This window comes from Cygnus olor, chromosome Z (assembly GCF_009769625.2).
Source record: "Cygnus olor isolate bCygOlo1 chromosome Z, bCygOlo1.pri.v2, whole genome shotgun sequence".
Classification (NCBI taxonomy): domain Eukaryota; kingdom Metazoa; phylum Chordata; class Aves; order Anseriformes; family Anatidae; genus Cygnus; species Cygnus olor.
The window spans coordinates 11,253,204-11,280,737 of NC_049198.1; the positions used below are offsets into that span (position 1 = coordinate 11,253,204).

Here is a 27,534-nt window from a genome sequence, read left to right on the forward strand (position 1 = left end):
CTCAGCAGAACAAAGCAGTCTCCCATGTTCAACCACTTTATTAGAACCTGAAACACCAACAAAAGCGAGGATGTTTGCTAAATCAATCCCTGTTAACATACCAAACTTACCTTTATTGTTAGACTTAAGGTCTGGTAGCACCCATGAGGCTTTGGGTTTTTTAAAGCACAGTGGACTTGAAGACTCCAGAAGTTCTTCTTTGTCCCCCATACACCCAGGTTTACATCAGGTGGTCTAGCAAAGGTACCATCGCTCTTCACAAACCACTTGTTACTTACATCAAACCTATTCGAGGGTTCTTTGATAAACCTCATACAAACTCTTATCACACAGGTTCTACCTTGAAGGAAGAGAAAGCTGATAAATATTCTAGGGAGTTATCTTCTATTGTGGGATGGAAACCTCTCTCTAAAAGGTGGCTAAAGAAGGGTGACGTTTCTAAACATATTGGCTCTAAGGGAGACAAAACCCCTGTATCTTCCACAACCTAACGTGAAACCCAGCAGAAACTTAAATACAGAATGAAGATGAGAGGACAGAAAAGGGACTACAAAAAGATACTGTCAGTCTGAAGGATGTTTCAAATACAGCTTTTCAAAGCTGTTTTAAAATTTTGTGCATTCAACTTACTCCTGAATACTTCAGTATTTCTCTGACCCTTCCAATTATTTTTTTCTCCTCTCAAGGAGCTACAGAAAATGAGAGAACATCACGAGAGACAATGAAAGCAGTGAGTGAGCATATACTATCAAGTACAGAAAGTATTCTGTAAGCTGTCAAATATAAGAGCAACACAGCAACTCTCATTTTTCCTTCATTAAAACAAACAAGTTTTGAAAAAGCTTAAAATAAATGTCCAAGCTGAAAGTTCATGCCCAAGCTCCTCAAAGTTTTAAACACAGCATCTTACAACTGAGAAAACACTGTATCTTTTTATTTGTAAACCAGAGTTTGAAATACCTTACAATATACTTTTAATTTCATTTTTCTAAAGAAACAGCATTTAAGAACTGAAAGAACAGCGTGGCATTAAATGTTAAGGACTGCATTTTAAAAACCTTTATTTAAAAAAAGGTTACTTAAGTATGATGAATTTAAGTTGTATTTTAAAGTCAACTACTTAAGCATCTAAATGATACGAAATGAGGTGCAAAATTGGAAGTCCAGTCACAGATGAGGCTGTAGAGTTGTGCTCAAGATAGAAGAGGTCTACCCATGGCTGGCACAGTTGCACACTCGTATGCTAACTCAGTCTGTCTCGGTCATGAACCCTGCAGATCTGAGCGACTCCACCGATTAGGTCAGTTTGATCTACTTAATATAAACTCGCCCTTTCTAATAAGAAGGATATTAACTAAAGCTTTCAGTTAAGCAATAAACCTTACTAATTAGCAACAAAAAATAAAAATGACATGCTTGCTCTGTTTCAGGCACTTTCAAGATCATAGTTTATTTACTGTAGGTAAAAAGCTAGTATACAGATTAAGGGATCTCTTAAATTTCAGCTCTACAGTTATACACCATCTAGTATTCTTGCTCTGAATATTAACCAATAAAGTTTCTAAACACCTGTAAGCCCCGCTATAAATCTGCGTTAAGGAAAAAAATATATATAAATCAATGCTTAATTTGTTCAATGCATAATATTTACACTAAAACAAATGGGAGATGTAACAAGCAGTGGTAAAGAGGCAATAAGTTTTAAAAAGCCAAAGTTTTATATAGTTGTTTTTTTTTGTTTTGTTTTGTTTTTTACAAGTGTGCTAATCAGCATAATTGTATATAAAAATTAAAATATAGTAGAGTGTCCCATTACAGAAATCTTAATCATCTGAACTGCAGTCATTACTTGCTAACCATTTACATGCAACACCTGCTAGACTGTTTTTAAAATGTAAAACAGATTATAACATTTAAGAGACAAACATTAACTTGTGTACAAACAAAATTAAAAACTGCACTCAAGAACTGCACTGGTCACAAGCCTCTTCCATACAGGAGGGAGGAAAAAAAAAAAGAGAGGACAGAAAGTGGTCTCTTTCTGTATACTAATTATCAAAAGGCAATGCATAGACAGAGAATACCCAGACGGCAAACTCTGTAGACACTGGAAAAGAACAGCTTTCACATACATACTCCTTGTAAGAGGCCTTTCCTTCCACCAAATGGCAATGACTGACAGCAAGTAAGGGGCACCAGGTGTACAACTAAGTAGATCTTGCAAAATACTAAGATGGGGCAGTTGTTAATATACAACTTGAACTATATTTACAATATAATGGAATGTATCCCATCCCAAAACTGGTTTATGAAACAATTGGACCTTTCTACACTAGCCTTGTGACTCAGCTATCATTCTAATGAAAGTATAAGTACACAAGAGACTTACATGAAAAGTAAAATTTATGGGGCATTTTACAGGAACTATCAATAAAGCTGCTAAATGGAATTTCTGCTTTTAAAGTAATTTTGTTAGATATAATTGAAATAATATCTGTGTATAAAATGCCCTGACAGACACTTCAACATGGAGCTTTGGTGACTTTTTAAAAAGGCCCTTTTTGATTTGTTATGAATTGTACTGCAGAAGTACTGATGCATGCACACATCTGTGTCAGCTGAGACTAGTGATCCAATTGCATGCACATTTCCTCGAGGTGCTTTCCATGTTAAACCACTTCAATAACAATAAGATGAAAAATAGAGTAACAGAAATATTTCAGTTAACTCAAATTTAATAGGAAATGGAATGCCAATATGGCAGTAAAACCTTTTTCTGTTGTTGTTTTAAACAGGAAGGTCTCTTGTACCAGCAGAATCCTGTATACAGATGCACAGAGTGAGGGAATACACCACTTATAATTCCCATTAAACAAGAGTCGATTCATATGAGAAGGTACAAATTACAGAAAACATGAATAGACAATAGAAGAGAAACAACTGGTTTACATGAAAGAAAAGAGAACATTTCAGTCTGATTGCAGTTATTTTGTGAATGCTGCTACAACAGCCCACAGAACCTCATTCGTGTTGGCTTTCATACATTCAACTTCAGGGTCTAAATCCAGAAGCTGCCGCACTCTCTTTGTGGCTAAATCATACTGCTCATCCAAAAGGGGGGCAAAAGCGTTCTCCAGAACATCTGAAGCATGGGCTAAATAAACAAGTGCCAGCAAGCGCTTGTCCATGCGGTGGGGGTCATTCACCCATTTGTCAAGAACTGCTTCTTGAACCTTCTTGATGAGGCGCTGTTTGATATTGTTGTTGGTGAGAGGGTGCGTAGTCATGTCAAAAAGAAGGAAGTTCTGTTTCTCTGTTGTCAGTACACCTTTTTCCACTAGATTTTTAGCTAACCGTTCACGGACATTTCGTAACTGGTAGTGCAACTTTAATGGGTTCCATGTTTCACCTAAAAAAAAGCAAACAAAAAAACCAACAGTCAGGCAAAATCTAAGCTGTACTACTACAGCAATTTTTTCCCCTCCTGTGGTGCAGAATGAGCTGTCAAATTCATATAGCTGACTATACCAGTAAGATAGCGTGCTCATGTCAGCATTTCTCTGATCCCTGACCCATCTAGATACACACATCGAGACTGAGACCATGAGAGCCTCTTTGAGGAGTTTGTGTGCATTTAAAGTTGGGATGCAACACTAGCTAAGCCATGTCTTGAGGAAGGATATGACAAATAAGCACTCCTGTACTGATGAAAAAAAAGTCATGAAGACTTTTTTTTAAACAGTAACCATAAAAATAAAAATTTTTAAAAAGCATCTCCTCCAACCTTGTCTGCTCAGCCTTTGTCATTTCAGGGACTGGAAGAAGCATCATCACCATTCTTTCTGTCACAAAGACAAGCTAATGTACACCTATCCCATATGCCCTCCTCATTTCTCTTATTTCTTCAGGTTTATGCTCTTCTTTCCATTTCTGCTCACCCTTGTGAGTGTGGGTGGGTGGATGTACACAAGAGCACTTGTGTTGAGGTGGGCTTTGACATTTCTATAAAAATTATTTCTAATGCTTTCTGTTATGGCAGGACAAATGGGCACTTCAGATCATGTGCATGCACTTAAAGAAATTTAAAAAGCACAAAATAATACACCAGGAGCTACTCATAAAACTGAAGTTGTTAAGCACTGAGAAATTCTTCTCTAATTAGAAATTTACTTCAGCTAAAGTTTTTACGTCCAGCTTACCTTAGTATTTACCTTAAGTATTAAAATCTCCTCCTGATATTAAAGAGCCTATGCTCTTTAAGAGGCAAGCACAGAAACAGCATTAAGTATTTCTTATGTAGAAGTGTTTTTTCCATAAACAATACGACAACTTCTATAGCAACTTGTGTTTATTTCAGAAAGCTAATCTTTGGTTAACTTTTAATAATAATAAAAAACAGATGAATTTAAGGTTTCTCTCATTGTGATGAACGGTGACAAACTGCATCTAAGTAACAGCCAGGTTAAGTACACAATCGAGGCGACACCAGCTGCATAGTGAAAGGTAAAGAACCTACCCAGGCCTGAGCTATGCAAGTCCCCGCAGGTCCTACACCTCGCCGAGGTATGATTTCCCAGCCTGACCACAGATGAAACTATCATATGCCAGCCACCACCACGTCCCAAAAAAGGCAGTCTCCTTATAGCGTTCCCCATAGCAAATGTTATTTCCTAGATGCTTCTGAATTTGTCAGGTGACTGCCTCTATGTGATAATAAAAATCAGTACTGTGCTGACACCTTGTGACCAATCTCCACCATTACACAGACATAACAGTGTAACATTTATTACATCTGCAGAAAGACCTGACATTCTGATCTGAACTTCGGTATTTCCTTTACTTGCTTCCCTTAGTGATCTTATAAACAACAACAGCCTGACAAACATAGCCTCAGATGTCCATACAAGTATTTCCGTGATGGCTTTGAACTTGTATGTACTAGAACTTTAAGCAGTATTCTTTGCATCTCTGATAATTATGGCTGAAATAGCTATTTTCCAGGATCCAGCCATAAAGTAAAACTTTGAAAGAAAAAAAAATCACAGGGCAGTTCTCTTAACCATGGGAAATGCAAAGAACCCTAATGCCATCAAAGAACTAGTAATTAAATACCCACGGACAAGTAAAAAGGATTGATCCAAGTCTCAGCCACAGCACTAATCATGATGATCTTCCCAAAGACAAAGCTTAGCAGGCTCGTGCCTCAAGGAAACCTACAGCATTGTTTATTCATTAGTTGACCTTTTTTGAGTCAGTACTAACTTGATGTGCTCTTCCCTGGGAGAAGGTCAGGCAAATTATGTATTTGGGCAGAGAAAAAGAATTGTTTTTGCAAGCTGTAAAAGTGGAGGAGAGCTGAGCAAGAACAGACTAGACTGCAGGGATGTGCAGCAGCCATGCCCCCTACTGACAAGAAATGTTTTGTTCTCTCTCACTGACAAAACACTGATGGGACAGGAAGGAAGGAGTGGCAAGGACACAGAGTATGAACTGTGCAAGTTAAGTACAAGGAAGGCTATTTCAGGTGGTACAGGAGGAATAGGAAGAACGTAATGAAAACAAGAAGGCAGAGAAAGCTAGAGAGGTTTTGCTCATTTTTGAAACTTATTTATGTGTTGTTACAAGTAACAAACGTATTTTGATGAACAACTTCAACTCTCATTACCTCCTACCTCCCAAAGTTATGTTGTTGACAAAATAGCAATTCCCTCCCCGCTACTGCTCATATAACTGAAGTACAGCTTTGATCTACTCCAGGGAAGCTGCATATTGTGTGTTTTGTAAAAACAGCCAAGCCTTGGCAATAAATTTTGGTGAAAAAAAAAAAGTGCTACATGCTTTTGGTCACTGGTCTTTTCAGTTTAATTTATGTAGTTTAATATATTTTAATTTAATTTCCTTTACAGGAAAAGCTGTGCACTAAGTGCTCCCTTTGAAGCCTTTGTTTTGAACAACTAGAAATGCATGACATTAGAACATATGTTGAATATATATTACATCTCTCCAGTTAATAGAAAAACAGAACTCCTCTTTATTGTTTCTCTGTGCTTGATGGCTGAATTTTCTCCCTCAATTTTTACATCTGAACAGTGAGCTCCTTATCTTCTTTCCTTATCAAAAAGCTCTGAATACTGAATCCGTATAAATATACTCTAAACTTCTACTACCCCTCATTGCCAGTTACAGAGGAAGGCAGTTATACATCTCCAGGGCACAGCTCTGATTCACTTCAGATTCAGCAGAAGACACCTCTTCCACGGAGTTGAAACGTTCTCTGACACTTACATCTACATCCTTTCTGTACCAACTTAAGTCAAAGGAAACAGTTACTTACGTTTGATTAAAGGCTACAATCAACAAGAGACCACTCTAGAGGACAGACTAATTACACTTTTGCATAACTTCACTAAAATCTTGTACTGTAGTCTCTAGTGATGTCATATTGAGGGGGAAAAAAAGCAAATATGGTATGTCCAAGGCTTACCACTAAGCAGTTCAATCCAATTTTGTACTGTTTCAGGAGGCTGGGTCTCTTTTATGTGTTTCAGAGCTTCATCAAGCAGAACATCCCCTGTAGGAGCATCTGACTTGCAAATCACCTAAGACAGAATGAAGCGTAGTATTTTCATATAGTTCATATGACAAACATCCAACAGTAAAAAACAGGAAAATCTACCTGTTATGAGAACAAATGAAAATTTTAAAAAGTGACAGACAAATCTGTAAGAATATTCAAATTTTTAAAAAATATCTAGTTAAAAAAAACTATTCAAGACTTTAATTATAAAAAGCGATATTAAGTCAGTTATCTGTAACCTAAATTAAAGGCTAATTAACTAAACTTATAGCATTCATACATATTTAATAACTTTTTTATATATATACATATTTTTAAGGAAGATAATCCACTGACCTGACTAAGTCCTTCACTTCCTCCTCAAAACAAAGTACGCTACAGTGTTAAACTGCTCTCTGATGGCACTCTATTTTACTGCTTCAAATCAATTTATTCAAAATACTGCAGTATTAAACAATTAGGCCACAAGAAACTGAGAAATCAATTAGAAACTGAAAAAACAGGAAAATTGGTTCTCTTCCACAGATCAGCAGATAAAAATAGGTTCAAGACAAGTTTTACATCGCCGAAGAATATGCTGACCAGCAATATTACGTTCCATTCGCTAACAGTTAATACATACATATTAGGCAAAATATGTATGTACAAGAGATGACATTACATATTATGGGGGTTATGTTTGTCATTTAATAAATTCTAAAATGATTTAATTGAATTATTTACCCAAGAGAGCACAGGAGAAAGAAAATCATTCACAGGAACATAATAAATTTTAAGAACTTGAGTAACTGCTTGTTTACCAGTACAAGCAGTTATATCAACCATGTACAAATACCTTTTTTTTTTTTCCCTCTGGTTAGATAAACAACAGCACCAAACTAAAGACATATGGATTTAATTAGCTCAAGTCAATATATTTTAATTATAAAAAAATAACCTCCGCCCTCAAAAAAACCACTATTTCTTTAGGAAAGGAAGAATTACTACAGCTTCAAAGTCGCTTATGAAAATGATGATTAAATATGACAATTCAAATTGTTTTATAAGTTATCTTTTTACCTGATGCATAAAAAGTGCTAACAAGAAACAACGAAAAACTTAACCACGTCAAAACAATTCCATAAATAAAGAAGAAGCATTAGATACAAAGTCTTATTTTTGGTAAAGCTTCCCAGTAATCAGAAAGATGCTTGTTACCAGCCAGTAAAAGCTTTAAGCGTTCCACTGAAATACATCCAAAGTTTAGTTCTGTAGTTCTAATAATTCTTACTACAAACAATAGAAGAGGAGAATGTTCTTATAGGGTCTGTAGATAACACTGAACAGAAATGAGTTGCAATGGCAGGACAGCTTCATAATGGCAAGGTGATCCTTAACTGGAGAGGTGTCCAAGGACAATGAGATAAAATCAGAAAGAAATGCAGAGTATTACAGTCAGAGTGAAAAACAGGGAACAAATATGAAAGATACAATAAGTGACTGCCTAATTTAGAATGGCAGAAAAAAACATCTACTAATTCCAGCAGTAGACTAAAAAACAGACAAATCAACAAAAGCCAAGTCTTCTGGCAACAGGAAAATTTCATTCTAAGCTGTATTAATGTGAAAGTTTTATGAACAATTTTAGTGAATACCCAGCAGGTCACAGCTAGAATATTATGTCTGTTTTAGACAGTGCATATAAAGCGCTAAAAATTAAAATTTTATTAAATTCAACAATGACAGAATAAAAGGAACTAGGTTTGTTCAGATATAAAAATAAAGCATGTAAAATATTTTTACAAAGTGGGTAGCAATCAGGAGTTTAGGATTTTAGTCCAGACAATCCCTACTTGAAACTAAACACACACAACAACACATTGCATTTCTGACTTACAAGCTTGTAGGATAGCTTCACTCAAAAACTTAACCACATCTAAGAATATATAATATCTTCCAGTTTTATACCGTTTTTTCTGAACTTTAAGTTTCTATTCTTTAATTTCAAGTAAATATATTGTATTGAGGTTATGAGTATATTGAGTGTATTATTTGAGTATATAATATTGAGTATATTTAAAGTTGGGTTTTTGGTTGCTATATTCTGCTCTATTAATAGTCACCTTTCATGTATTCCTTAAAAAACTAGCCAAAAACCACCCAACATATATCCATCTTTACTTCTTTTAAAAACTGACATTCCGGCAAAATTTTAGTTTCTTTGAAGTGTCCCAGATGATTAATTTCACTGTAACCTTAGTTATAGTGAATAGTTCCAGCCTCCTGCAGTTCGTAACCTACTACTATGCACCATCTCACTGAGATGCAAAGTCAAGTTATTGACATGTTTTGTGAAAAACAACCACCACCACATATACCCCTCACTAAAGAGATATATCCCAGACTTCAGAGCATTTTTTTAAAAAAAAGATTTCTTAAGAAGTTTAAAGAACAGCTTTCCTTGCTTATTTGCAGCTAAAATACTTTTTACTGCCACTGCAAGGAAGTTTAAGAAGTTAGTTTGAATATAATCCATGATGACAGTCTGAGACTAAACATACAGGCATTAGAGCAAAGACCTATAGGGAGCATAGACTCTTCCATTCAACTCAGCCAGGACACCATAACCTCTTGTGAAGCCACAAAACACGGCGATTTTGTCTCCAAGTTTACCATTCTCTGCAGCCAGGCAATAAAGCACTGTTTCTTCTCATTCTCTGCTACAGTGAATATTTACTGTACAGGTTCTTCCAATTATCCTTCCCCTGAAGCAAAAGCATTTTGATTTATACCTCCCCAGTATTTCTTTTCCTCCTCCCTTTCTCAGCCCATGGAGACGGGCAATAATGGGAGCTCAGCCACCTCTCTCCTGTGTTCACTGATTTGCTCTTTCTTGAATGAGGATTTATTGATCAATGTCTCTTGGTTAATTAGAGCACAGGAAAAGTGGGAAATCGAATGCGTCGGGCATCTTGTGAATTGGATCATCACGGAAGACTAAGTGTCGTCAAGGGGAATATTTTCCTTTTTTTAATAGATGAGCTAAAGTAGAGAAAGAAGCTAAGAGCCTGGTTCTTCAGAGATGATGATCCTTAGCCTTATTAAGGAAGTCTTTCTTTATTCCAATTTTTCAGCAATTTATCACATATTAGCTTTGCCTGGTATCTGACTGCTATGAACATTTCAATTATACAGAGTATTTAATTTGCATTTTCCACAATGAAGCTCTGCAATTAGGCAATGCTAAAGATGAAGCACCTCATGCACTGACTTTGAGTAAACTCTTCATTATTTAGTTTTAATAATAATTATGAGGAAAAAAGTCACTCATGCGTGAATCACTCAGAATTATTAGTTATAAAATACGAAGTTAATCTGCCAAGGATTTGTTGAGATTTCTTTTATTTCAAAAAAACGTAATTACTGGTTCTACTTTCTGACACAGAAAGGCAGCATAGAGTGCCATTTTCTGTCTTCAATAACCACTAGTCTTAGAAATTGCTTTATTTACATACAAACCTCAGCTTTCATTTATTTGTTTCCAGCAGTGATGCCATCTATAGATACAACTCTAAAACAATGCAGTGATTATATACTCTCAAGCCAAACTTACACGGATGTTGCAAGATAAAAACACGTCATATTGACTTTCAGAAGTTTTACTGATGTTCATCAAGTCTGCCTGCCAGCTTCTCAGTCTCATTTGGCTCCAGCATTCAAGCATGTTTATGTATCCGTACTACTGCCCAAAGAAGTAGTTCTACCCTCCTCTTCTTCTCAGTTATTACTTGTGCCACACCTCATGACAAGACCAAGAAAATGATCCAAGTAAAAATTCAGTGAATCAGAATTGTGAATCAGTTTTCAGACAGAGTGATGACCTGACAAGGCTGCATGAACACTAGTAAAAACCAAAGAGAGACTGCAAAAATACTAAGCTTCCTTGCAAAGACAGGACTACCCTTCACAGCTGCAGCACCAACTGAAGTAAACAAACGGAACTCCTGCCTTCAGACCATGGCTGGAAGATACAGGATTTTTGAGACACATATCAGAGCTTTGAGTTTTCAGGAGCTTCTGTCTTCACACAAAGTTCCAGAAAGGTCTGTGGCAGTGCAGAAGAAGGGTTAGCTTGAGGTACAGATGCTATATAAAGTGATATTGCTGCCTCACTGAATCACAACCTTGTATACAACTAGACAGCTCATTCCACTCACTAACCACGGTATTTAATTCACAGGAAAAAAAAAAAACAAGGTCAAAGCAAGCAAAGCCTGCGAGCTTGTACCAAAGAGGGTGGAGGTGGACACTTGGTAGAGCTGAGGCACATAAATCTAGCAACTATGGGAACAAGACTGCAATTTCATATTAAACAACGCAAGAATTTGCATAAAATGAGAAAAAAACACAAGAATGATTTCTAAACTGAGAAATGGGGCAGGACAGAAGAAATATAGATATCAGAAGTTAGGGATTTTACTTGCATTAAATTTTATGAGCAGAAATCAATCTTCATTTGAATTTTATATTAGGTCTTTTTTATAGAATGCTCCTGCCTGCAAAAAAATAAACTCTACATTTTCGTACAACAACAAAAAGAACAAAGCATTGAATACTATGTAGCTTTTAGCTCTCCTTAAAAAAAAAAACACAGACCCACCCCCAAAAATCACATGATAAAATTAGGAAAAAAAAAGGAGGGGAGGCAGACAAGAATTTGGTTTGTACGCTGTAGTAAAGATACGCACAGGTTATTTCTCCATTTTCCTAAAAAAAGCAGTTACAACTTCAGTTAGACAGACCTGACAAGGTTTGCATAGAAAGAAAATAACTGCTAAAGAACATTCCTGAATGCCTAAGGAGCCAAAAGCTTTGTGGGGGGAAAAAAAAATGTACAAATTAATCAGTGCTGAATATGCTTAAATGAAGCTAGAAGAAGTAGGAGCTGTTTGCCTGAACAGAGGTTCAATTCTTTAGACGAGAAGGAAGCTGGGAGAAGGTTAGGGAATTTGGAAGCTCTCCTTAAAAAAAAAAAAAATCAGCAAAGCGTAATATTAACAGGGAAACAGGCTATGAAAGAGAAATTATTTGTGGTGGATAGAAATATTTGACCATGTATTCAATAAACTTCTTTTACAAGAATCCACTAATGCTGATGAAGTAGAAACTCTTCTAGCAGTATGACTTTGCACATTTTGTACTAAGGAAAAAATCCAGCAGCAAAAGTAATAAATTAAAGCTTCAGATCTTCAGCCTAATTCAATATAGAACCTTAAAAATTTGCCCAACTTAAAGGTCAGTGAGTATAACCAATTTAACACACCAGTCACGTGCTTTAGCTAGATAATTTTGAGCTCTCAGGGGCCCAAGGTACAAGGATGTTTCCTTCCCATGCAGTGCAAAGCTTACCATGCAGAGGATACTGTGTATACCGGCATTAACTGGTGGCTTGCAGGATACATCTGGCTCGCTGTCAGTTAGCTGTCCGTCTCAGCCCCAGCCCACATCTCACCGACATTGCAAAAGCCAGTTCCTTGGGCAGATTACAACTGGTGCTGCATGGCTCCCAGCAGTAACTGCTGTCACCGCACCCTGGCCACAGCCACTGCCAGCTGATTGTGTAAGGCTCCCAGCAGCAGCAGCAGGAACACATCAAGAGAACTAACAGGAGCTGAGAACAAGTACGGAAGATTTTACAAAGCCCTTCAGCTCACCATTTTAACAGTTTAGTTAGTAACTCTGTGCCTGTAACCTAAGCCACTACTCAGAATGCCTAAACCCATAAAAAGAAAAAAAGTTTTTCCTTACAACTGATTGTAATTTATAACTACTGCATTGCCTGGAACACGACACAAAAGCAAACGTGACCACTTTCCGCCACTTACCTTTCTGGTCAATAGACTTTTGCGTCTCATTCCACAAGCCTCTAGCTGAAGACGCCCTCGCAATGCCAATTCGATTAACATGCAGCCACGCAATCCTGAGGAGATGCAATCATTCCAGAATGATGTGTAACCCTGAGAAAATCGAAAGACAGTAAGATACTTCTACCTCCACCTTAAAACAAATAGAAGAGGCTTGCTGTGTTCTGTAAGCAGTCCTCTTATCCTCGCGCGCTTTTAAAGTAGCACTACTAGACAACCACCATTCCTGTACTGTAAATGTGAAAGAGAAACATACTCATCCTCTGTTAGTTTTTACTTAGTCTGTTCTTTGAAGAACAGCGAAACTTCGGGAAAATGACACCAAACAAAACAGTACATACCACTTAGTTTATACGTAGTCAAAATTAACTAACTACATTTTTAAGGCATCAAGCATTTGGCATTACTAATATCACACAAGTTTATCTGTGTTTCCTGAGAAACATTAACATGCTTTTACTTCCATAAACAATATAGCACTGAAGTACTAATGTGAAAATTAATATTAAGGTATATATATATATAGTTTTTACATGGATTACAAAGCTGCAAACCACGTTTATTCTATGAACCACACAACACCTAACACACTTCATCTATATTTCCGCAATGATAGCTGTCTGCTTAAATAGCAGAACCAAATATTCAACATGATAAACTTACTCAATCCCTAGAAATACATTTATTGAATTTTGTACTTCACTGCTTGACAACTATGACAAAAAATATGAAAAGGATTCTATTTAAATTATACAGTAACAGACATTTAATATTACCAAACATGCAAGAACAGTATTTAAATCAAAACAAAATCATTCTGAGAAATAATCTGTCTTTTGGGAAATGTTTGTGGAAACACTTGGTACAACCCTGGAAAGACCTTCCAAAACTCCTCTAGCAATACATCCTCTTGATAAGAACATCCACTTTGGAATACAGGAAACAAAGACCAAACAAAACGAGCACTGTCTCATAAAAGTTACCCTAGCCAGTAACAAAGACCAGCTTAAATCATGAACAATACAACTTTATCCTATTTGCAAATGACAGCTGCCAGTATATAGGGACACCAGATGGAAACACCTGAAGTCCACTAGACATGCAACCCAGACACCAACAAAGGCATGCCACTAAATACAGATTTCTAGAAACAAGAAAATATTTGTTTCCATTTAGCTCTTAGCTATTTTTCCTAGACATTAGGAGGAAATTCTTCACTGAGGGTGGTGAGGCCCTGGCACAGGCTGCCCAGAGAAGCTGTGGCTGCCCCATCCCTGGAGGTGTTCAAGGCCAGGCTGGATGGGGCTTTGGGCAACCTGGGCTGGTGGGAGGTGTCCCTGCCCATGGCAGGGGTCGGAGTTGTATGATCTTTAAGGTCTATTCCAATCCGAGCCATTCTACGATTTTCAAGAGCTTTATTACATAAATGACCCATATTTCTAAAAATTCTACAAAAACACTTAATTAGTAGAAAGCCATTACTGAAATGTCACAGATATTTACTTAAAAGGCCATAAACATAAGGTTGGAGGCATTTGAGAAGTTATCTAAACAGCTACTCGGAAAACAGCCATTTGGTAATTCGTTTTGGTAGGCACCAGACACTTCTTTGCCAAAAAAAAAAACGTGTGAGATATGGTACCATATTTTCCTGATAAAAAAAAAAGAACAAGGATTCCTACATTCTATTTCCAACCAAATAGTCTCTTTACATTAAAAAAAATGAAATCAGACAACACATACGCAAATTAAATATCTACTGGACAGACAGCTGTGCCATAATACATACTTCTTTCTTTTCACAAAAAGTGTTCTATTATTATGCAAACAGTTTGTTCTAAAAACTTTGCCCTTGTTTAGTAATGAAAACTGCATTTAAAGCATTTGTCAAGGAGGTGACATTAACTACACTACTCCCAGCAGCAATTACCAGGTATAAAATCCTTAGCTCCAGCACTTATTCCACATACGTGGCCACAAGCTGTGGGATGCAGAGAAATAAATTATCCTAGGGTAATTCAGGTTGGAAGAGACCTCAGTAGATCTCTAGTCCTACCTCCAGCTCAAAGCATGTTCAGCTATGAAAGTCAGACCAAGTTACTCAGGGCTTTATCCAGGCAGGTCTTTAAAATCTGCAAGGAAGGAGACTGCACAACCATCTGCTAGTTTTTAATCAAGTGATCCAGAAAGGCAGTTCAAAAAGATTATGACCTTCATAAACGGAACTGCTTGCTCTAGTGGGTTTGATGATATTAAAGTCATGAGAATGTATACTGCCTCACATTTTTTTTTTCAGGCTCAAAGTTTGCAGGGGATCCAAGAGAAGGAACATCTTATTTCAATATACAGAAATTATACCGCTATTAATGAAGTGAGGAAGGAGGTATTATGTAACAGCCAGTGTCATCCTGAACATTTTTCAATCCATTGAACTGTTCTTTCCAGGTAGTTCAAGCAGATGGATGGATAATGTTTGGCACTTACTGTAAAGACCTCAGACAACTGAAGGAACCTTCAGAGAAGGTCAGGTTAGCACACAACAGTCTAACTAAATCATCCTTTAAATTAACTCAAACTTCCTGGTGTAGCTGAAACAGAATAGAAGCGGACATTTATCTTCAACACTGCAAACAGTTCCTTGACACCTACCTCAAGTAGTATATAGCACAACTAGAAAAAAGTACAGAAAACAGAAATAATAATGCTCAGCATTACAGTACTGCCTATTAAAGAGGCAACATGGACAGTGAAGAAAAGCTGAATGAAAAGGGCAGAGAGAATAACAATCTACAGAAAGAAAGAACAGTAGTATAAAGTACTGTTGTACTATTTACACAGGAAGCAAGTATTTTTTCTTTTTCCAGGCAAGACCTAGAGGGTGGCTATTGAAACTGACAGGTTAGTAAAGTCACAGGTCAACTCCTTCTCTATGTAAGGCATTCAATTGTCCTTACAGGAAGGCAAAATTAAAAACAAAATTGAAAAAAGGATTTGTTAAGCCACACAATCTGGGAAACCCCCACACAACTAAAGGTCAGAGTGTACAGTGGAAGAGAGGTCTGTCTGAGCCTATCAGCCCCTGAACACTGCTGGTTACAGGTTACTGAAGACAGTAGGGATTTGGTTTGACCTTTTAACACTGTTCTCCTACTATGTTCCAAATACCTAGCAGTCTCAAAACATTTATATTATAGACCAAAGATCACTACATTTACAGATGCAAGTCATTCCACTAATTAATACCCTTAAATAGCACTAATATTGCCACCAATAAAACACCAAATATTTTTGCTGTATCTGTCTTCTTACAAGTCTTTTCTACTTTTATAAACATCCTAACTCAATGAAATACTTGTTTCTTTAAAGGTGCTAAGCAAGGGGCACATGTGTCTTAAAAGGTACTGAATTATTTTTATCTGACAGCATTCACATTAGATTAGCACTTTAAGTTATGAATAGCTCATGAGCCAATTTTAAAATCTACGCTGATTCGATGATCAGAAGAACATTTACAACTGTCATGTTTATTTACAGAAACAGCATGAAAGTGGTTTTCTTCTGAGCTGACCTAGGAACTCTAAGATTAAAAAATACTTCTGCTAGACAAGCATAAAAGGGGAATGAAAATGAATTTTATAATGGAAACTTGCTACTCTATTAACTCTGAAAGCTCAGACTTTCCACTCAAGTATGGCAAAGCACATAACTAAGACTAACATCCCCTTTCTACTTAAAGAACAGGTTATCTAAAATCCACATTCATTACACCATGTCCCTCCCATCACTTCTTGCAGCATTTATTCACTTTCTCCTCTTCACATGCACCTTCCCCAATTCCCTGCTGATACGAGCCTTCCTGCTCAGTTAGCCTTTAGTCACCTGGAACCTAAATACCACCCATCTCCTGACCATGGCCCTGTGCCTGGCTGGGTGTTACCAACCTACCACCTTACCTTCCACTTCCCACTTTTACTTTGCCTCTTCAGCTGCACGTCCACACCACCTGCCTGTGACACCCTATCCTACAGCTGCCTGCTTCGCCACCGCATGCTCCTATAACATAAAATACATTAAATTTTCACTTCTGCATTTATAAAGGACTGAGTTTCTGCAACCCTCGTGGATTTCCTCAGATGTGTTCAGGCAGGCGGGGCAGACAAGGCAAAGTATTTACGCTATATATGGTGAGCAGCCACCAAGAGGGATGGAAAAGCCACACAATTATATTAAAACATATTCAAGCAAGCAAGCCTTACTGATACACCAGGTCTTGCTTTGCTGAGCAAGGCGCAAACTCTTGCAGCTCCTTCCTGTGTGCAAGGGGAATCCACAAGCTCACATCTGTATACAGCACAGTGTAACCATGTGCTGGGACTCTAACCTCTACAGATGCTGGCACACAGAGCATGATGAGGCAGGGCTCATGCATATACCCCACAGGGAAGAGGCCATGACTTGAAAGGTCCTACCAATGTCCCTCAAACCCTTCACTTGTGTTACTCCCTAAGGATGTCCTTACCCTGATTGCCTCCAACATCCCTGAAACTCAATCTTCTCAAAACTATACTTAAAATAGGATAGGGTCCTAGAACTTGCTAAAAGTGTTTGTAAGGATTGCTATAAATTGCGAGAAATCATGCATAGACAAAAAAAAGTCTTAAAGCAGCTAAAACATTATCACTGTGATTACAAAAAATTCTGGTGCCATCATCTGGTTATGCTATAATAAAGCCACTGCAAAAACACATACACAACACTGACGACACCAAGATTCTGCGCACGGAGTCTATTCATATATTTTGTTGAATCACTCAGTACTATTACAGCATAAGAGCTGTTGCAAAAGTATCAGAGTACGCTCCCACAGAACACATTTATTTCCTATTTTCCACAACATTCAAAATTTAAATTTCCAGATATTTAAAATCTGGAAGTTACATAAATGTTATGATTTGAAGATATTTAAAAAAAATCAAAGAGAAGATAACACTTTCTTCATCTCAGATCCCAAAAGCTGCTGCACTAATGACCATTATAATTGACCAAATATGTAAACAATCAGAAGGAGAAGACCCTAACTTGACCAGAACAACTGCAAATATTTGGTAAATATCAATGCCAAGTGTATCAGTGATTTCAACAAAATCAATGCCTCCAAAAAAAACTTGCAAGGAAACTACAAAAACGTCTCACCTAAGTATTAAAACAGCCAGCCTTCACAGAGCAGTCATTCAGTTGCCTCCTTCACTGCTCTATGCAGCCTCCAGGCAATTGTCAATCTTGTTCTATTAAGAAAAAGTTCAATAGTTTCTCTATCTCAAGTGCAAATTAAAGCCACCTAGCAGTAGCAATGCAAAAAAAAAAAATTGCAGATGCCGTTTCACATTTATACCTGTTATATTAAAAGTACTGACTGAGAAAGTCTAACAGACTACAGAGTGAAGGTTAAAAAAAAAAAAAACTTCCTTTTGAAATTGAGGACAAAAGACTTGTACGGGATCATATAATGTCTTACTTCTGAATACTTTGTTTCATCCATAGGAGTTACTAAGAATCTCTTCCCACTACAGAAGATTACATTATCTCTGCAATTCTTCAACTAACTCACAAGGGGAGACCAGCAGCTCTAGTCTACCTGGCTGAGATCAGAGCAGGGCAAGGAAATCTGGAAATTCTGTGAAAATATCTCAGATTCAGAAGAAAGGAAGAGAAGAAAAGTACTTGCAGAGTTCCAACCCTGAGGCTTCAAGATACACATATGGTAATAAAAATCACATTTAACTTGCTTGGTTAAGACTACCTGTTTACAAATCCCTCCAAAGCACACTGCAGACTACAGCTCCCAATGCACTCCCTGATCTAACCCAGCAAGCCTCACGCTATTACAGATTGCTTTACAGACCACAGAGCCGGAGCAAATGAATATCAGCTTTATAAGTCTTTTAATTAAAAACATCATAAAACTATGTAATAGTCCGTGAAGATTACTGAGGGAAACAATGGCCTGCTCACCAAAAAAATACAAAATATTTGTTTTATGAACAACAGGCCCCCTCAGGCCCACCCTCAGATCCAGACTCACATTTAGTATTTGACTCTGAGTCAGGGCGGAGACTTCAACCTAACACTAACCTCTATTCACATTTATGAAGAACCACAACAGCAGAGCTTCTCTGGGACAGCACACAATGCTTACCCAGTCTAAACTTCTCTAAAAGCTTTTTCATTTAATATTTGGACTTCAGAGCACTCCCTAAACCCTCACCTAGCATCCTCTACTTAAAAGCAAGACAAGAGATCTACTGTAACCAAACTGGAATAAACCAAGCAATTAAAGGAGAACATTCTGAATCAGGACCATCACTGAAGCTACCCAAAATCCTAAATTCCTGTTCTCAGAAAATTCCAAATTCTTCTTTTATGAAAGACACAAACAAAAAGACTTCAAAAGTTTAGTAAAGAATGCAATTTCTGAAACTTCATGTAGAGACACCAGGAAAAAAAATGTTGTAACCCTTTTGAACCCTTATAGCCTCATCAGAATAGGAGCTGACCAACTTGGGAAGTAACAGAAAGCGATGATAAACAGCAACTGCAGTTCCCAAGAGGCTTGAAAGTCCTAGGTCCAAGGCAATACATCTGATAGTCTACCATGAAGACATGAAACTCCTAACTTCAGGGTTTCACAGCCAGGAGGCACAGTCTAGGTCAAAGGAAGGTTTTGCTTTAACTAGCAGTGAATCCTGAATTTACAGGTAGCCTATTTCCCATTAGAAGAATACTTCAGAGGAAGATTCTCAACCAGCTCTGCTTGGATGCTGAGACAGAAATACCGGACTTCTCGAACTCTGCTGGAGTTTGCTATTATATTACTTCTGCATGGATGGCATTCAAATACTGTGTCACTGGCAGCAGTATAAAAGCTCCCCGACAAAACTATCATTATGTTTATGTATAAACAAGTATCTAGATTTCCCAAACAGTGGTTTTCTTCATTGCCTTCTATTCTTTCTGATATGTGGCAGACTATTTATGGTATGTTCTCAGACATCACAGATGACAAACATACTGGAAAACATTCCGTGCTTGGTGTCATCAGGGGATGTTATTGAGATTAATTATCTCCAGGTCTCATTGATCAACATAACCAAATTTGCATGCCACCATAATAAAAATACAACGTTGGAGACCTCATGGCCTGCTCATGAGTCACGGTTCAGGAGGAGTAAAAAATATGAGGTAGTTCAGTTCTCCTTTGAAGATGTGGGCAAGGAAAAATTGTTGTCAGACATATAGCCTGAGACAGACCAGGTAAAGCAAACACGGAACTTGGAAGAATTCTGCAAGTCAGTTTGGGTCATTTGTAGGATTGTGCAAAGCAGTCCTGAGTAGGCTGCTGGTAGAAGTTATATGTTGCCCTGCACAGTTATCAGAGAAGTCTTCTAGCATTTACGCAGCATGGTGCATCATGAAGCAAGAATACCTGAATGCTCGTTTTCAATGCTGAGATAAAGATTCACATTTTGTATGTACATAAATTCAAGTATCTTTTCTTAGAGGTACTTAACATGGAAGTGAGAAATACCAGGGAGGAAAAGAAAAAACAGGAATAGAAATCGAGAACAAAATGACATCCCAGCGTTTAACTCCTCTGCCAGCGTAAGCATCTCTTAAAATGTAAAACTTTTCAACTAACCTTCCTTCAAGTGACTCACATCAGTTTTACTGACACTTAAAATCAATGTCAGAGCGTTTCATTTTAACCTTGAACAAAAACATTTAACTTGAGAAGGGTAAGTCCTCCCCGACGCCTTCATTGTTAGCATTTGAGGGCCAAACCTGAGAACACAGTCCAACAAATCCTGAACTGCGGCTTAAGAAACAGTATTTACTCTGTCACCCCATAGCAGCTCAGTGGGACCACAGCAGCGTTTATGTAGCACACTAGATGAGGAAAGCAGTCTCTGTGAAAGCTAATGGACAGTTCCATTACCTGATCTACTGAGCAGGTGAATGAATTTCAGTGGCACCACAAGAAAGCAAAGGAACGTGGTTGGGACAGTTGGCAAAAGGCAAAGATATCCCCTTCAGTGACAACCCCCTCTTTAGTCTGACTTCAAAACCACAACCTGAATAGTTAAGGCTAGAACTATTCAGTTAGTCTTTGGGATAAAAAGCTCAAAAAAAAATCACACATTATTGGGTGACCTATAGCGAAGCCATTAATGAGCACTATCTACTCAGAAGACACAAAGGACATAATGCTTGAGATATCACACACTATATTCATCACTACCTTTTGCTCCCTGTTTTTGGATCTCAGCAATGATTACTCTGATCATCATAAACTTGAAGTTATATTATTTAAATCTGACAGGACGGCAATAGCATCCCTTTCTGATTCTCTGAAGCAACAGCAAGTACTTTCAGAGGTGTCTGCCAGCCTATTATTAGCCAGCACAAAGCACAGACAGAACATAATAATCCCAAATAATCATCTGTCACCCATACAAAACCTACTGCAAAAGGCAGGCAGAGACAATTCCTCTTGAAACGTGGGCTGCTGCAAGTCATATTTCATAATGGACTTGATCACAATTGCGATGCAACTCTTGCTTTTTTCAGTCAAGGAGTTCCTGTCTGAAGTAATAATTTTGGCACCTACAGGAAGAGAGCTGGAGAGGACAGAGGATAAAGGAGTAACAGCAGATGCTGTCCAGGTGCACCGCAACAGGTTAAAAGGAATTTTTTCTGCCACGGTTTTCATGTCAGGGATGGCTGTTTCCCTCCCCTTGCATCCTCTTGCTGACATATAAATTGTAAAGTGGCTTGCAACAGATTATCTGCTGCACAGCTATGATTGCTGACACCAAACACTGTTTTTAAGTATTCTGATTTTAACAAAGAGTACTAGCAAACTGGGGAGCGTGGGGCTATCACAACCCCCATAAAGAGGGGAACCATCTTAATGTACTGCTCCCTTTATGTAGTCTCCGAGATTATTAATATTTTGAATTTTTGAAAGCAGCTGCAATCACCTCAGGAGTGTCAACATCACCTTAAAGCTGTTCTCAAATCCAAACAGGTAAAATACAAAATACAAGCAGTATGTATACATAAACCAGATGCTTACATTATCCTTTATTACAAATTATGCTTTAACACAAAATTTCGCTCCTTCACATCGACCCAAAAAGTTCATTTTATGAATTCCAAGTGTACCTGTTATCAACATTCTTCTTCAAGAAACAGGCTACATCTTCTTGTATATTAAGGTCAAGTCATACAACTAAATGGAGATCCCAAGAGACAGGGGCAGGAGAGGACAAAGAACAGTAAGTGAACCTCAAATCCAGAGAATTCTTTACAATTCTGTTGTTCCTATCCTTTTAGCTGAAAGTAAAATCACTGATTAAAAAGAAATAAATATTGCCTGGTATTGTTGCAGGTAAGTAAATCTATTCTTTGAGATAATGCAACTTTAAGTAAAAATCTCATGCAGATCAAAGCGAATAACTGAGTTACTGTAGAACACTTACAGAGTCTTTAGATAAGAAATCCCCTTGGAAGCTGGTGTTTTATTTAGAAACACCATCGTTCTACAAAGAAGAACAAACACAGCTTCTGAATCTCAGGTGGAAATCAGCAAGATTGATGCAGTGTATGCTTAATTTAACATTGAGCATATTTATAAAGTATTTGTCCAACAAATCTTGTACTTGAGCTTTCCAGTTAATCCTAAAAAGTTCAACCATATTCTTTTTCAGAGCAGGAAATTCTTATATTAGAATAACAAGCACTTAAAAAAAAAAAAAAAAGATGATTTAAGTTTATTCTTCCAGAATATCATTGCAAGAAGCTTCTCAACATAAAAATAAGTAAACAAGTTTTGTAAAAATGAACACAAAACACAAAAACCACAAATTTTTCCAAGTTCTCAGTTACATGTAGGAAAAGCTTGTCACTACTTGGACAAATAACTGCGTATTCATTCTTATCATTTGAATCCCTCAGATCAACATTTCTCAAACTGTGGTCTATGTAACATGGCTGGGTGGCACAACTTCAGGTAACACCCACTGCCATGTCAGTAGGAGTAGCTGGCAATCACATATCTCAATACAGAAATACCAGAAAAGCATGTACAGAAGTTACTAAAGTTGTTAGACTTTCAAAGCACTGCAAAAAAATGCTGCTTATTTCTCCAATCTGCACAAATACTTAATTCGATGTAATACTGGTTGACATATTGGATAATACATGGTGCCTTTCAAATTTAATTACTGTGTTAAACTATAAATTTATCTAATCTGCTAATTACATTTAAATATTTTAACAAGTATTTCAAATACCTCTTCTGTATGTTTCCTATAGGCCACTAAAATAATTTAATTCTTGGCAACCTGGAAAACTGGAAATTTAGTTTTATCAGACAGGAAACAGATGATGCATACAGAATTTTGCTCTGCAAAAATCTAATAAGCTTCAAACTGCTGATAGCTCACTGTGGGCACAGAAGACATAACACGAATATAATGGGCAATTCTGCACTGGTTCTGCTCAACTCCTCTTGTGCAGCCAGCCAGCACCTGTTTCTCCTCAACTAAGTCTTTACGTGGACTTCTACATGCTCTTAGGCAGCTATTCAAGTAACCTGTGAACATACAAAGGACCTTGAACTCCAGAGAGAACCAGTCAGAACTTCCTTCATCAGCATAAACATGTTCATAATGAGCTGGGAGGAAACACAAACAACAGAAAACAATGATGGAAGAAGAGAAAAGGAAAAGCTTCACTGCAACATTAGTTGAACACAGGCTGGCACGTCTAAAATTGTTTGAACCATCAAGGTAATGTTAGGCTGATCCCACCACAGGTATTTTTTTTTATTATACACATTAATCCATTTTCACCCTCAGAGGATAAAAAGATACATTCTTTTCTTTCCGCTGCAGGTTATTGTAATTTAATCTACCTGAAGATGAGCTTAACCACAGCACAGAAGCTGCAGCTAACAGCGAAGAGAAAAGCAGATGTTTATTTTACTTTTATTAATTTTATTTACTATTATCTGCATGTGGTTTAATGACCTAGAGATTCTGTCACTTTCTAATACACATTCAAAGCTCCTCGATTAATCTTTAAGTCTAACAGCTATAGATTTTTTTTACCTCTAAGAAAATCTGATACTCCATGACACTACAGTAGCACACAATGCCAGATGCATTAAAACACAAAACCAAATTGAGTTTCTGTGGCAGAATTCTCTAGCAAGTCCTAAATCGATTTCCTTTGGCAAGGAACTGCGTGGTCTTACCCCAACCTATTCATGCTTGTCTAAAAAGATAATGTGCAAGGTTAGGGTCTTGCTTAAAGAGCTCTTCAGTAATAGCTTGCCTTGTCTCTTTTCATTGTTTATCAATCCACTCCTAAAAGAGGATTAACAGAAGACTGCTCAGAAATACAAGAACACAGTTAGCTGAGAACATGCTCAAAGTTTGTGTTAGAATCTAAACATGAGAAAAAGCTTCCCTGAAATGCAAAAAATTTTTTTTGGTTTTTGACAGCAATAAGCTTCAATAAAGTTTATTATTATCATCTAGAAAATTATAAAAAGACCAAACTTACTTTTTTTTTTTCTTTTAACAGAATTGTTCTCACACCTACTGTCGGCCAGACTGCAATTTTAACTGTTTCTCTGGACCAACTTCTTTGGTGAAAGATACAAGATAGAGCTTCACCTGACAGAACTGTATTCAGAGAGGGCTGCTCTGTATATATTATATGGCTTGTAACCAAAACTGGAATTGCCGTTTCTCAGGTAGCCCTTAAATGGGTACATAGAGATTTCAGTCTCAGCAAAAGTAACAATTCTGTCTATCTACATAACTGGAAAAAACTATATAGATGTTCTTCTGAAAACAAAACAATGTAGAAGAGACATTCATCACTCTTACCAGTCACCCCGCAAATATAGTAATAAACAGTACGTAGTAGTAATAGACAAAAACATGTCCAGAATTTGTGAGTATTCAAAATATTCAAGAAATACACATCTCTAAAGGAAAACTGTAGATTTTCCCGTGGGTCAAAGGAAAAATATTCTAACTTCAAGTCTGCACTTTTGCAATTAAAATAAACTAGATTCCTCCTCATTCTCTGCAAACCGGACTAAGATTCTATGCCAATCTATACCTAGCTAGCTCTTCACTGCATATCTTATCTTTCAAGCAAGTCATCACCTTCTCAGCCAAGGTGGTTGCAGGAACATCTAATGATGCACTTTGACCTACAGAACCTTTAAAAATTAATCTCTGGTTTAAGAAAGAAAAGCAAGCCTGAGTGCAGAAGCATTTTTTATTGAAATACCTCAACCTGAAGATTTGATGTCAGACTGCAGTCCCTGTTTTTCAACTTCTGATGCAATTTAAATCATTAGCCATTTTACTGGAACATAAATTGCAGTCTAGTTATAAACAGAAGGTAAGCTAGCAAGGAAAGTCTCTGAAGTGTTCTGACAGCCAAATTCTAGAAATACTTTTGGAAAGCAAGCATGCATATTCAAGAATCCAATACTGTTGACAAGAAACTTGTCGTATTTGATCAGCCTGACACCGTTTTTAAGAATAAGTAACAAACAGCAACTGCTGTCGACTACTGAAAACACTCAAGCCAAATGCTACCACACAGCTTTTTAAGTATGTACACAGACATCTCTTCACTAAAAGGAAGACAAAAAAATGCAACTTTGCTGAGGAGGAGGCAATTCACCCACGCACAACTTGGAAGTCTGATTGTTCCTTTAGGAATTAAAAGGAACTTACAACCCTAACTTTCAGCACGATTAGGTGTATGCACATGGAGAGAATTACTTAAAAGCCACAACCTTCCATCAGGGTCCAACCTATATTCTCCATATTTTACACAGAGTAAAGTTGCAGTTTATTTGTTCCATAGCCTGAAAATTATTTCCTACAATACCAGCTATTGTCACTGAGCATAAAATCTGGCATGCATTTGAAAGAAGTGTTTATTTAGAACTGGTGCTCAGATCCTCCACATCAGATACTTCACTCAAAAGAAGTCTTCAAACAGCAGTAAGCAAACATGGCAGGAAAAGAAAAAGAACTCACGTCCTGCCCAGATAAAAGTATAACAAGCAGGAGCTTACAACACGCAACTTGCACACGTTTAGTGCCTCCCTGCGGCTGGCCCTGGCTGGCAGCTAAGCCCCCACATAGTTGCTCCCTCTCTCTCTCCCCTATCAGTAGGATTAGGAAGGGCAAAAGAAAAAACAAACAAAACACTTGTGTGTGAGATAAAAGCCGTTTAATAAACAAAGGAAAAGAAGAACAAAGGAAGAAGACAAAAAAAATGATGCAAAAGCAGTGGCTCACCACCTCCCACAGTTAAGACTGATGCCCACTCAACCTCCAAGCAATGACTACATACCAAAAAAAAAAAACTTTTTCTGCTGATCACAATGCCATATGGTATGGAATATCCCTGTGTTCAGCTAGGGTCAGCTGTCCCTGCTGTGTCCCCTCCAAGCTTCTGGCACAGGCCCAGCCTCATCGCTGGGGAGAGCAGAGGGGCAAACAGGGAAAGACTTGATGCTGAGCCCAAACTGTTCAGCAACAGCTCAAACACAGGTGTGTTATCAGCACTGTTTTGGTCACAAATCAAAAACAGTACTGAACTGGCTGCTACAAAGAAAATTAACTCCAACCCAGCCAGGCTCAGAACACTTCTCTTAAATAGAAGAAGAAAACAGCAAATCTGCTAACTCCTTCTAAGGCAGAGAAAGCAGGCCTAATACTGGCAAAGTAAAAGGAGAAGGTTTAACTGACTCTGACCGACTGTCACAGAATGGTTTAGGTTGGAAGCAACCTTAACAACCAACTAATTACACGCCCCTGCCATGGACAGGGACACCTCCCACCAGCCCAGGCTGCCCAAAGCCCCATCCAGCCTGGCTTTGAGAACATCCAGGGATGGGGCAGCCACAGCTTCTCTGGGCAGCCTGTGCCAGGGCCTCACCACCCTCTGAGTGAAGAATTTCCTCCTAACATCTAATCTAGACCTACCATCTTTTAGTTTAAAGCCATTACTCCCTGTCCTATCACCCCACCCCCTGACACAGAGTCCCTCCCCAGCTGTCCTGCACCCCCCTTTAGGCACTGGCAGGCCGCTGCTGTAAGGTCTCCCCTGAGCCTTCTCTCCTCCAGGCTGAACACCCAAAGCCCCCTCAGCCTGTCCCCACAGCAGAGGTGCTCCAGCCCTCTGAGCATCCTCGTGGCCTCTGGATCTGCTCCAACAGCTCCGTGTCCTTCTTGTGCTGGGGACCCCAGAGCTGGGTGCAGCACTCGAGGTGCAGCCTCACCAGAGCTGAGTACAGGGGGACGATCACCTCCCTGGTCCAGCTGGCTACACTATTCCGGATACTAGCCAGGATGCTGTTGGCCTTCTTGGCCAGCTGAGCACACTGAATGCTCATATTCAGCTGGCAATTGACCAACACAACCAGGTCCCTTTCACCAGGCAGCTTTCCAGCCATTCTTACCCCAGCCTGTAGCACTGCATGGGGTTGTTTTCCCCCAAGTGCAGGACCTGGCACTGAGCTTTGTTGAACCTCATACACTTGGCCTCAGCCCATGGGTCCAGCCCACCCAGATCCCTCTGCAGAGCCCTCCTCCCCTCCAGCAGATCAACACTCGTGCCCAACTTGGTGTCATCTGCAAACTCACTGAGGGTGCACTTGATCTCCTTGTCCAGATTGTCGATGAAGATACTGAAGAGAACTGGCCCAACTGTCTATTGACTAGGCAATATTACAACTAAAACACCCTCCTCTCAGTTTGTAAATATACTGTATCTGTCCCCAAATACAACAGCTATCCCTTTTTTTTATTAAAAAAATAAAAAACTTTTTTCTCCCACATTTAACACAACTTAAACTCTAAGTAAAGCAGGGGGTCATTTCAAACTGGGGAGCCGTGCAGTATTTCATTTTGAGGGATCGTAGCGCTCTTTAATTATCAGTCATCAATGAGT

At 38.2% G+C, this 27,534-nt stretch overlaps 1 protein-coding gene across 1 annotated transcript in view; it reads right to left on the minus strand.

Annotated features, from left to right (window-relative positions):
- Nucleotides 1-916: 916 nt before the first annotated feature.
- GOLPH3 (golgi phosphoprotein 3) overlaps nt 917-27,534 on the minus strand; it is a 34,259-nt gene continuing 7,641 nt past the window's right edge. Inside the window, exons 2-4 of the mRNA XM_040539940.1 lie at nt 12,442-12,573; nt 6,485-6,599; nt 917-3,409 (exon numbers count right to left, since the gene is read on the minus strand). Of these exons, the coding sequence (XP_040395874.1) occupies nt 2,985-3,409; nt 6,485-6,599; nt 12,442-12,573 (672 nt within the window). The 3' untranslated portion in view covers nt 917-2,984. The remainder of the gene's footprint in view (nt 3,410-6,484; nt 6,600-12,441; nt 12,574-27,534) is intronic.